This window comes from Salvelinus fontinalis, chromosome 40, assembly GCF_029448725.1.
Source record: "Salvelinus fontinalis isolate EN_2023a chromosome 40, ASM2944872v1, whole genome shotgun sequence".
NCBI classification, from domain to species: Eukaryota; Metazoa; Chordata; class Actinopteri; order Salmoniformes; family Salmonidae; genus Salvelinus; species Salvelinus fontinalis.
The window spans coordinates 6,408,747-6,420,918 of record NC_074704.1 but is presented as its reverse complement, the minus strand read 5'-3'; the positions used below and the strand labels follow the sequence as shown (position 1 = coordinate 6,420,918).

The 12,172-nt window shown below is 41.0% G+C and overlaps 1 protein-coding gene and 1 long non-coding RNA gene across 3 annotated transcripts; one reads left to right on the top strand and one right to left on the bottom strand.

Moving 5' to 3' along the window:
* The first annotated feature begins 1,771 nt into the window (after positions 1-1,771).
* LOC129839216 (GTPase IMAP family member 9-like) lies at positions 1,772-7,442 on the top strand. The gene is made up of 3 exons (XM_055906522.1): positions 1,772-1,793; positions 2,180-2,833; positions 7,312-7,442. The coding sequence occupies exons 1-3, from the start codon at positions 1,772-1,774 to the stop codon at positions 7,440-7,442; spliced, it is 807 nt and encodes a 268-aa protein (XP_055762497.1).
* A 1,278-nt stretch (positions 7,443-8,720) lies between these two features.
* LOC129839671 (uncharacterized) lies at positions 8,721-11,741 on the bottom strand. Of its 2 annotated transcripts, none has more exons than XR_008757060.1 (3): positions 11,634-11,741; positions 10,586-10,659; positions 8,721-8,825 (listed from the first exon to the last, which is right to left on the bottom strand). It is a non-coding gene; the product is annotated as an uncharacterized LOC129839671 (long non-coding RNA). The 2 variants fall into 2 exon arrangements; XR_008757061.1 differs by lacking the exon at positions 11,634-11,741 and adding an exon at positions 11,154-11,577.
* Positions 11,742-12,172: the final 431 nt, after the last annotated feature.

Below are 12,172 nucleotides of genomic sequence, written 5' to 3'. Positions count from 1 at the left end.
CAACACTATGAGTTTATGAAGGGACAATCTGACAACCCTCTGAGTTTATGAAGGGACAATCTGACAACCCTCTGAGTTAATGAAGGGACCATCTGACAACACTATGAGTTTACGAAGGGACAATCTGACAACACTATGAGTTTATGAAGGGACAATCTGACAACCCTCTGAGTTCATGAAGGGACAATCTGACAACGCTCTGAGTTTATGAAGGGACAATCTGACAACCCTCTGAGTTTATGAAGGGACAATCTGACAACGCTCTGAGTTTATGAATGGACAATCTGACAACCCTCTGAGTTCATGAAGGGACAATCTGACAACCATCTGAGTTTATGAAGGGACAATCTGACAACCCTCTGAGTTTATGAAGGGAAAATCTGACAACCCTCTGAGTTTATGAAGGGACAATCTGACAACCCTCTGAGTTTATGAAGGGACAATCTGACAACGCTCTGAGTTTATGAAGGGACAATCTGACAACGCTCTGAGTTTATGAAGGTACAATCTGACAATGCTCTGAGTTTATGAAGGGACAATCTGACAACGCTCTGAGTTTTTAAAGGGACAATATGACAACGCTCTGAGTTTATGAAGGGACAATCTGACAATGCTCTGAGTTTATAAAGGGACAATCTGACAATGTTCTGAGTTTATGAAGGGACAATCTGACAACACTATTAGTTTATGAAGGGACAATCTGACAACGCTCTGAGTTTATGAAGGGACAATCTGACAACGCTCTGAGTTTATGAAGGGACAATCTGACAACGCTCTGAGTTTATGAAGGGACAATCTGACAACGCTCTGAGTTTATGAAGGGACAATCTGACAATGCTCTGAGTTTATGAAGGGACAATCTGACAATGCTCTGAGTTTATGAAGGGACAATCTGACAATGTTCTGAGTTTATGAAGGGACAATCTGACAACGCTCTGAGTTTATGAATGCCCAGAAAACACTGGCACTCCAGATTAAATTTACGAACACAACCGTAGTATAAACCAGCCTTTAGTCTTGATATCTTTGTTTGTTTAGTACAAGGTCTCACATGTGAGTCCTTAAAGAGATGGGTGGGGTTAAAGTTTAATAGGCTGTGAACGATTCTGAATGGGTGTAGACAAAGAGGAGCTTTCTAGTATATGCACCAAAGCATTCAAGGGCCATTTTCTCAAAAGTGATTTTACACGTTTATCAACTTTGAAAGCAGGATTACTTTCCCATTGTTCCTCAACTGTAGTGTATGATATAGCATTTTCTAGCTCTGAGTCTCTACCTTTATCCAATGTAAAAAACATAATTTCATTTTTTTCCCGAATCGAGCCGGTCGGTCAAATATCGCTAATATTTTGGTTTATGTACCAATCCCAGATTGCCCCTTTAATGCGAGATTAACACTAAAGTCACCACAAAGCACAGATGATTCATCAGGGCCATCACTGCTGTGTGCCGACTTCACCCAATTAGACACTGGCATGGCAGGAATGTATGTAACACTATACTCTGCCCTTCTTCAGGTACAGGTCGCTATAGCTACAGGAAAAACACCTAATCTGCATAACTCCTCCTCTTCTTTTCTAGTCTGTGATTTCCAGGAATCGCTGTTGTGCTGTCATAGAGAGAGAGAGATGTGAGATGCCAAGCAGCAACACCTTTGTGTATTGTGTATAATACATTTGTTACCTCAGCAGTCCAAGACGGGCAATAATCAGATTCTACAGCAGAACTTGCTGGACTTTTTTCATCTATTCTCATCTGACCACAAGACAAGATGGCGGAAACATGCAGCAAAGGTACGTGTTAGTTTGTAGTTCACTTAAGTGTTGCCTTTGAAAAAACATAATGATTTCCAATTGACCTGTTCATACCTGTCACATTGACCTGTTCATACCTGTCACATTGACCTGTTCATACCTGTCACATTGACCTGTTCATACCTGTCACATTGACCTGTTCATACCTGTCACATTGACCTGTTCATACCTGTCACATTGACCTGTTCATACCTGTCACATTGACCTGTTCATACCTGTCACATTGACCTGTTCATACCTGTCACATTGCCTTAGAGTATTATAGTACTATATTATAGTATTGCATTGTGAACGTCTACTGATCATTCAGGAGGTTTGATTACATAACTTGGTTAATGTTCTTTCATAAACTGGTCCCACAACAGATTCCACCAACATGAGGATAGTTCTGCTGGGTACGCCTGGATCAGGGAAGAGTGCAACAGGAAACACCATCCTGGGGGGAGAGGTGTTTAGAGAAGAGACTGGATCAGGGAAGAGTGTGTTGGGGAAAAGAGAGGTGGAGGGGAGGAGCATCACTGTGATTGACACTCCTGGTATTTACAGCACAACACTGACTGAAGAACAACTGAATGAGGAAATGAGAAGGTGCATCTCTCTCTCTTCTCCAGGCCCCCATGTGTTCCTTCTGGTTATCAGGCTGGAGAGATTCACACAGGAAGACAGGAATACTTTGTCATGGATCCAGGAAAACTTTGGCGAGGAGGCCTTGACTTACACCATGGTGTTATTCACCGGAAGAGAAAAACTAACCAGGAAGCAATGGAAGGACTTTGAGAGGACTGAAACAACAAAACAACCAATCAGTGTGTGTGGAGGAGGGTATTATGCTCTCAACAGTAAGTCAGAGGTCCACACCACTCAGGTCACAGAGCTGCTGAGGAAAATAGAAGAGATGGTGGAGAGGACTGGAGGAGGGCACGACCTAGAGCAGAGGTACCGGAAGAGAAAGGAGATGAATGAGAGGGAGAGGGAATTAGAGAGGAGAGAGAAAGTGGTGTGGATGAAGGAAGAGTTAAGTAATGCACAGAGAGAGGAGGAGGAGAAGAAGAGACAGGAGAGGGGGCAGAAGAAAATAGAAAAGAAGATGAGACAGGAGAGGGAGCAGAAGAAAATAGAAAAGAAGATGAGACAGGAGAGGGGGCAGAAGAAAATAGAAGAGAAGAAGATACATGAGGAGGGGGAACTCTTCTTATTAGCAACGGTTGCAGGTGGGTTAGCAATACTAGCTGCAGCATTGTTTTTGGCCAAACAATAGATTGAAGAAGGTGTTTTTGGTTGAATACTGATTGACTGTTTCATCTCCTGACCACAGCTACCAATGAAATGTTTTGTTCCCATCAATAAGGTATATAGGAATTAGATGTTATGACATATAAAAGTATGGATATTTAAGGTATTGTGATATGAGGGTGACATGTAGCCTAGCAGTTAAATGTTGGGCCAGTAACTAAAAGGACGCTGGTTGGAATCCCTGAGCCGACTAGGTGAGAAATCTGTCGATATGCCCTTGATCACTTGATCACAGCACTTAGTCCAAAACTCTCCTGTAAATCGCTCTGGAAAAGAGCATCTGCTAAATGACTCAAATGTAGTATGATATGAATTTATGTCAGATTAACGGTTTCATGTTCTACCAACACTTTTGTGTTTGACACACGACAAAACATGTCTTTCTTCAATAGAGAATATGTAGTACTGCATCTCCTTAGTCATTGATATTGGATATCATTTCAAATAAAATAGGCATATTTGTTTTGTAATTTTAACAAAATCAGCCCAGAAACATCTGACACGTTGGTAGCAAACTTAAAGGCAACACAAATGAGTATGTGACAAATGTTTTGGTTTGTTTCTCTTGAAATGCTGCTGTCATGCCTAACAATGACTCTACAGGTAGATACCACAAGATTATTAATAAGGCAAAGCTAGGGGTTTTCCTAAACTCTGTGTGTGTGTGTGTGTGTGTGTGTGTGTGTGTGTGTGTGTGTGTGTGTGTGTGTGTGTGTGTGTGTGTGTGTGTGTGTGTGTGTGTGTGTGTGTGTGTGTGTGTGTGTGTGTGTGTGTGTGTGTGTGTGTGTGTGTGTGTGTGTGTGTGTGTGTGTGTGTGTGAATGCATGTGTGTGTGTGTGTGTATGTGTGTCTAGCCGGCAGCTCAATAATGTGAGAGTTGTTGGCCACCTCTGCTATGTCGTCACCATTAAACCAGTTCCTCCAGAAACATGCAAACCACACCTCTATAGTTCCTCCTATTCTTTACTGATGTCTGATTTCCCAGAATCATTTGTATGTTCTAACAGCGAGGACAGTGGTTTTTAATTAAACCAGTCTACTATTTGAAACATGGTTTACTTTGACAACTTATCTATGTACAGATATAGGATCTTCATTTGATCACTCTTTTGTTGCAAACTTGTAGTGTATTTTTAAATACAGTTTTAAAAAGGCTTCTAAAGTTTATAATTTCCACTTAGAAACTTCGACTTTCTCTTTCTAACATTTTATTTTGATCTTCTCTTAACTTCCTGTCCTCTTCCTGTTATCTAGCTTCCTCTTCCTCTTTCCTCTCCTCCTCCTCTCTGATCTTTCTCTGAGCCTCCTGGTACATCTCCTTGGTGTAATAGTGTCCTCCATTCTGCTTCACCATCTCCTCTATCTTCCTCAGCTGGGGCCTCATTTATAAACCGTGCGTATGCACAACATAGACCCCAAAATGTGCGTGCCCTGGTTTTCACGTAAAAGTTGTAATTTATAACATGTGAACTTGACGTGAGAATGTGCTTTCCTCCCCGCAAACTTTAAACTATGTAAATGCACAGTTTCTAGTGGTTGAAGTATTTCATTGCAAGAAGGCAAGAATAGCCTAGTAGCCTAGTAGCCTTGTAGCCTAGTGGCCTGGTTGCCTGGTAGCCTAGTAACCTAGTAGCCTTGTAGCCTAGTAACCTTGTAATCTAGTAAACTGGTATTCTTGTAGCCTTGTAGCCTATTAGCCTAGTAGCATTGTAGCCTAGTAGCCTGGTTGCCTGGTAGCCTAGTAGCCTAGTAGCCTAGTACCCTTGTAGCCTAGTAGCCTGGTTGCCTGGTAGCCTTGTGTAAATGGGGAATACAGTGCCTTTAGAATTGATTCATACCCCTTGACTTATTCCACATTTTGTTGTATTAAAAACTGAATTCAAAATGGATGAAAACATTTTCTCACCCATCTAAACACAATGAGAATGTGAGAATGTGCTTTCCTCCCCCCAAACTTTACACCATGTATATGCACAGTTTCTAGTGATAGAAGTATTTCATTGCAAGAAGACAAGAATAGCCTAGTAGCCTTGTTGCCTAGTGGCCTGGTTGCCTGGTAGCGTAGTAACCTAGTAGCCTTGTATCCTAGTAGCCTAGTAACCTTGTAGTCTAGTAAGCTGGTACCCTTGTAGCCTAGTAGCCTAGTACCCTTGTCGCCTGGTGGCCTTTTAGCCTGGTAGACTATTAGCCTTGTAGCCTAGTAGCCTTGTAGCCTGGTAGCCTTGTGAAAATGGGGAACAAGTGCCTTCAGAAGGTATTGCACATTTTGTTGTATTAAAAACTGAATTGAAAATTGTATCACCCATCTACACACTATACCCCACAATGACAAAGTGACAACTTGTTTTTAGAGATCTTTGCAAATGTATTAAAAACGAAATGCAGAAATATTACATTTACAGTTGAAGTCGGAAGTTTACGTACACCTTCCTCACATTTAATCCCAGTAAAAAATCCCTGTCTTAGGTCAGTTAGGATCACCACTTTATTTTAAAAATGTGAAATGTCAGAAAAAATATTAGAAATAATTATTTATTTCCACTTTTATTTCTTTCATCACATTCCCAGAGGATCAGAAGTTTACATACACTTAATTAGTATTTAGTAGCATTGCCTTTAAATTGTTTAACTTCGGTCAAACGTTTTGGGTAGCCTTCCACAAGCTTCCCACAATAAGTTGGGTGAATTTTGACCCATTCCTCCCGACAGATCTGGTGTAACTGAATCAGGTTTGTAGGTCTCCTTGCTCACACACGCTTTTCCAGTTCTGCCCACAAATGTTCTATGGGATTGAGGTCAGGGCTTTGTGATGGCCACTCCAATACCTTGACTTTGTTGTCCTTAATGCCATTTTGCCACAACTTTGGAAGTATGCTTGGGGTCATTGTCCATTTGGAAGACCCATTTGCGACCAAACTTTAAGTTCCTGACTGATGTATTGAGATATTGCATCAATATATCCACATCATTTTCCTTCTCATGATGCCATCTATTTTGTGTGCACCAGTACCTCCTGCAGCAAAGCACCCCCACAACATGATGCTGCCACCCCCGTGCTTCACGGTTGGGATGGTGTTCTGCGGCTTGCAAGCCTCCCCCTTTTCCTCCAAACATATCAATGTTCATTATGGCCAAACAGTTCTATTTTTGTTTCATCAGACCAGAGGACATTTCTCCAAAAAGTACAATCTTTGTCCCCGTGTGCAGTTGCAAACCGTAGTCTGGCTTTTTTATGGCGGTTTTGGAGCAGTGGCTTCTTCCTTGCTGAGCGGTCTTTCAGATTATGCCGATATAGGAGTCGTTTTACTGTGGATATAGATACTTTTGTGCCTGTTTCCTCTAGCATCTTCACAAGGTCCTTTGCTGTTGTTCTGGGATTGATTTGCACTTTTCGCACGAAAGTACGTCCATCTTTAGGAGACAGAATGCGTCTCCTTCCTGAGTGGTATGACGGCTTCGTGGTCCCATGGTGTTTATACTTGAGTACTATTGTTTGTACAGATGAACGTGGTACCTTCAGGCATTTGGAAATTGCTCCCAAGGATGAACCAGACTTGTGGAGGTCTGCAATTTTTTTTTTGAGGTCTTGGCTGATTTATTTTGATTTTCCCATGATGTCAAGCAAAGATCCACTGAATTTGAAGGTAGGCCTTGAAATACATCCACAGGTACACCTCCAATTGACTCAAATTATGTCAATTAGCCTATCAGAAGCTTCTAAAGCCATGACAATTTTCCAAGCTGTTTAAAGGCACAGTCAACTTAGTGCATGTAAACTTCTGACCCACTGGAATTGTGTCGAGGCACAGATCTGGGGAAGGGAACCAGAAACTGCCTGAAGGTGTTGAATGTCCCACAGTGGCCTCCATCATTCTTAAATGGAAGAAGTTTGGAAACACCAAGACTCTTCCTAGAGCTGGCAGCCAGGCCAAACTGAGCAATCGGGGGAGAAGGGCCTTGGTCAAGGAGGTGACCAAGAATCCAATGGTCCCTCTGACAGAGCTCCAGAGCTCTTCTGTGGAGATGGGAGAATCTTCCAGAAGGACAACCATCTCTATAGTACTCCACCAATCAGGCCTTTATGGCAGAGTGGCCAGATGGAAGCCACTCCTCAGTAAAATGCACATGACAGTCCACTTGGAGTTTGCCAAAAGGCACCTTAAGACTCTCAAACCATGCGAAAAAAGATTCTCTGGCCTGATAGCCAAGCCTCACAACTGGAGGAAACCTGGCACCATCCCTACGGTGAAGCATGGGAAAATGGGGCTCTGCAGTGAAAAATGGGATAAACTCTCCAAATACAGGTGTGCCAAGCTTGTAGAAGACTCAAGATAGAAGACTCAAGGCTGTGATTGCTGAATTCTTCTGTAAATGTGATATTTCAGTTTTTTATTATTAATAAATTAGCAAAAAAATCTAAAAACCTGTTTTTGCTTTGTCATTATGGGTATTGTGTGTAGATTGATGAGGGGGGAACAATTTAATCAATTTTAGAATAAGTCTGTAACCTAACAAAATGTGAAAAAAGTCAAGGAGTCTGAATCCTTTCCCAAGTCATTGTATATGATGCCATCTGCTGTAGTTTCAAGCCAGTCCTCAACCAAAATGTTTATTTTCTTTGTTTCATTTACAACTTCTCAAGTATATTTCTGTTTCCTGAAACAAATAACCTAGTGTGTGTGCTAACAAATCATCAACTATGAGTTTGTCTTGTCAGAATAATGCAACGTGTGTTTATTGTGTTTAAACTATGATACACACTCTACATGATACTGTTATACTTGTATTTGTGTTTTTAGAATTGAAATGCTTTTTTTACTACATCTCTTTAGTCACTGGGTTGAAGTTTAAAGGTCAATATCTAAAATAATAGACCGCGTTAGTTAAAATCTGCTTTATTTGTTTCATTGAGCCCTGGAGATACTGACATGTTGATGACCAGAAACAAATGAGTTGAAGAGAAACATGCATTCAACTGAGTGGTTAGAAAACATATTAAGTCCATGTTCAACTGATCTACAAGGCAACTATAAATCACACATAGTGACAAAGTACAAGAAAAGTACGAGTACACAGATGGCCAGAGATGGAAAGGGATCTTCTTCACATTAAAATGGGATGACAAATACAATCTTAGACAAATACATCTAGCCAACTATGAATCACTTTTTCCAAATGTTGTTTACAGTTCAGTCATTTAGCAGATGTTCTTATCCAGAGTGACTTGCAGGAGGAATTAGGTGCCCTGCTCAAGGGCACATCGGCAGATCTTTCACCTAGTCGGGTTGGGGATTCAAACCAGCGACCTTTCAGTTACTGGCCCAACAATCTCAACAGCTAGGTTACCTGCCGCCACCTTTTCATCAACAATGGACACATGCATTTTTGGAAAAGTATTTTACTGCTATGTGTAACAAATGTACATAACAACGTACAAATCAGTCATTCATTCAATACTTGTGTGTGACTGACTGAGAAGTGTTTGCTAATTGTAGGAGTCATGCTTCAGTATCCCTCTATACTTCCTGTTTCTTCAAGTTCAGAAGCACCATGATAGAAGCAAAAAATAAAACAGGGACAAAGACATAAACCTTCCACAGACCTTCCGAACGAAACGGTCTGTGGCCACCTTCAGTTTCACTCCAACAGCGATTCCAATGACCAACGTCAACAATCCAACAGTAATCACCATCGGCCCACAATCTGGCTTATCAGGAGCTGTGACACACATACACACCGAGTATTAATCATTTAGAATCTGATGCATTTTACAGTATACAGCAGATCTGTCATTTAATGATACTTGAAAGAATAAAAACAAAACAAGTGGTTATCTTTTCCTTTGGCATCTCTGTCAGTTCTATGTTCCCCATTCTGTTACACTGCAATAGTACAGCATCACTCCTGAACTGTCCTCTCCTATAGGATAGGGAAGCTGTTACACTACAATAGTACAGCATCACTACTGAACTGTCCTCTCCTATAGGATAGGGAAGCTGTTACACTACAATAGTACAGCATCACTACTGAACTATCCTCTCCTATATGATAGGGAAGCTGTTACACTGCAATAGTACAGCATCACTACAGAACTGTCCTCTCCTATAGGATAGGGAAGCTGTTACACTACAATAGTACAGCATCACTACTGAACTGTCCTCTCCTATAGGATAGGGAAGCTGTTACACTACAATAGTACAGCATCACTACTAAACTGTCCTCTCCTCTATGATAGGGAAGCTGTTACACTACAATAGTACAGCATCACTACTGAACTGTCCTCTCCTATAGGATAGGGAAGCTGTTACACTACAATAGTACAGCATCACTACTAAACTGTCCTCTCCTCTATGATAGGGAAGCTGTTACACTACAATAGTACAGCATCAATACTAAACTGTCCTCTCCTCTAGGATAGGGAAGCTGTTACACTGCAATAGTAGAGCATCACTACTGAACTGTCCTCTCCTATAGGATAGGGAAGCTGTTACACTACAATAGTACAGCATCACTACTGAACTGTCCTCTCCTATAGGATAGGGAAGCTGTTACACTACAATAGTACAGCATCACTACTGAACTGTCCTCTCCTATAGGATAGGGAAGCTGTTACACTACAATAGTACAGCATCACTACTGAACTGTCCTCTCCTATATGATAGGGAAGCTGTTACACTACAATAGTACAGCATCACTACTGAACTGTCCTCTCCTATATGATAGGGAAGCTGTTACACTACAATAGTACAGCATCACTACTGAACTGTCCTCTCCTATAGGATAGGGAAGCTGTTACACTACAATAGTACAGCATCACTACTGAACTGTCCTCTCCTATAGGATAGGGAAGCTGTTACACTACAATAGTACAGCATCACTACTGAACTGTCCTCTCCTATAGGATAGGGAAGCTGTTACACTACAATAGTACAGCATCACTACTGAACTGTCCTCTCCTATAGGATAGGGAAGCTGTTACACTGCAATAGTAGAGCATCACTACTGAACTGTCCTCTCCTATAGGATAGGGAAGCTGTTACACTACAATAGTACAGCATCACTACTGAACTGTCCTCTCCTATAGGATAGGGAAGCTGTTACACTACAATAGTACAGCATCACTACTGAACTGTCCTCTCCTATAGGATAGGGAAGCTGTTACACTACAATAGTACAGCATCACTACTGAACTGTCCTCTCCTATAGGATAGGGAAGCTGTTACACTGCAATAGTACAGCATCAATACTAAACTGTCCTCTCCTCTATGATAGGGAAGCTGTTACACTACAATAGTACAGCATCACTACTGAACTGTCCTCTCCTATAGGATAGGGAAGCTGTTACACTACAATAGTACAGCATCACTACTGAACTGTCCTCTCCTATAGGATAGGGAAGCTGTTACACTGCAATAGTACAGCATCACTACTGAACTGTCCTCTCCTATAGGATAGGGACGTTTGGGTAAAGCACTCACCTGAAGTCGTCATGTTGTTGTACTTTTCCTCTGTTGTTGATCCTGAACTCAATTCAACTCAATGAAGAGGGTGTCTACAATAAAGCACAGAAATTAGACAACGAAGTGAGGTTGTTTACTAGTTAAACAATGAACATAGAACAGAGTAAACATAGAAAACAGAACAGAATAAACATAAAACATAGAACAAAATAAACATAGATCAGAGAAGAATACACATAGAACATAGAACATAATAAACACAGAAAATAGAACAGAATAAACATAGATCATAGAGAAGAATAAACATAGAACATAATAAACACAGAACATAATTAACATAGAACAGAATAAACACAGGACAGAAGATAATAAATATGGAACAGAATAAACATAGAACACAATAACAGATTTAAACAGAACAGACTGTTTCACAATAAACAACGAGTCTATTGATTCATCCTTGCTTCAATCAAAGTAAAAATAATTTAAAAATCCCCATTAAAATCCTTCAGTTTAAGTTAAAGATACTGTGTGTGTTGTTTTGTATGGGCTGCTTCTCAAACTCAAAACGGAAGAACATACGCACGTCCAAGCACTTTCCGCAGGCGCTGGAGTTGTAGGCAAACTCATGGAAAAGTGTGCAGCATTTTCCTTTCTGTTTTCCACTGCTTCTCAATCTACCAAATCCGGCTATATCGGATTTCTGCATCTGCGGTGGAGGAAGGTGGCCGAGATACAGCGATGTTTGTCAGACCAGACCATGAGGCATCGCGAAAATCGGTCTTCTCACTAAAACGGCTGTAGCGTCCGAACGGTTTGGCTTACAAACGATGTTCTTCGTTTTGCTCTACGACCCCCACAAGTGTTACCAGACTCGCCTGAAGTCTGTACCGCCGATGTGCCAACTTCTGTCTGTAGCGTCTGAATGGTTTGGACTACAAACTAATATGACTCCACTATGGCAAGGGGAGATTCTCACAAGCACGATGGTATGTGACGGGACTCATCTAAAGTAACTGGTACCATTTTTAAAAAAATGAATCATACTAAACCATTCAACACCTACCCGTTACTTTGTCTCGTTTGTCTCTGCTGCCTCAGTTGATGATATTGTGATGGTGAAGATTTAAGTTTCATTTTCCCTGACCTGAAACCAAGATGAGAGGCACCACCCCCATTCATAGTTCACTACTGCTTAGTGACAGATACAAACCATTATTAACACAGGACAATAACACAAACAGTACAGTTATCACTACACCAACCTACTGCTTAGTGACAGATACAAACCATTATTAACACAGGACAATAACACAAATAGTACAGTTATCACTACACCAACCTACTGCTAAGTGACAGATACAACCCATTACTAACACAGGATAAAAACACAAACAGTACAGTTATGACTCCACCAACCTGGAAGTCCCCTTCAGTCACAGTTTTTGTTCTAAAATGAAGGGATGTCCAATAGAACGTTATTTTCACTTTGTTGCTTTTCTCATGTACTCACTATCTCCTCTTGTATTTGTTAGAGAGATCTGTAGTCACATGATATATTAATACCATTCTGTTAGAGAGATCTGTAGTGACATGGTCTATTAA

Bases quoted from the DNA above. Each gene is read 5' to 3' on its own strand.
- LOC129839216 (XM_055906522.1), top strand. From the start codon at position 1,772: ATGGCGGAAACATGCAGCAAAG. The intron at 1,794-2,179 runs GTACGTGTTAGT...GTCCCACAACAG, and splicing joins GGCGGAAACATGCAGCAAAG to ATTCCACCAACATGAGGATA. The intron at 2,834-7,311 runs GTAATGCACAGA...CTGGCCTGATAG, and splicing joins GTGGATGAAGGAAGAGTTAA to CCAAGCCTCACAACTGGAGG.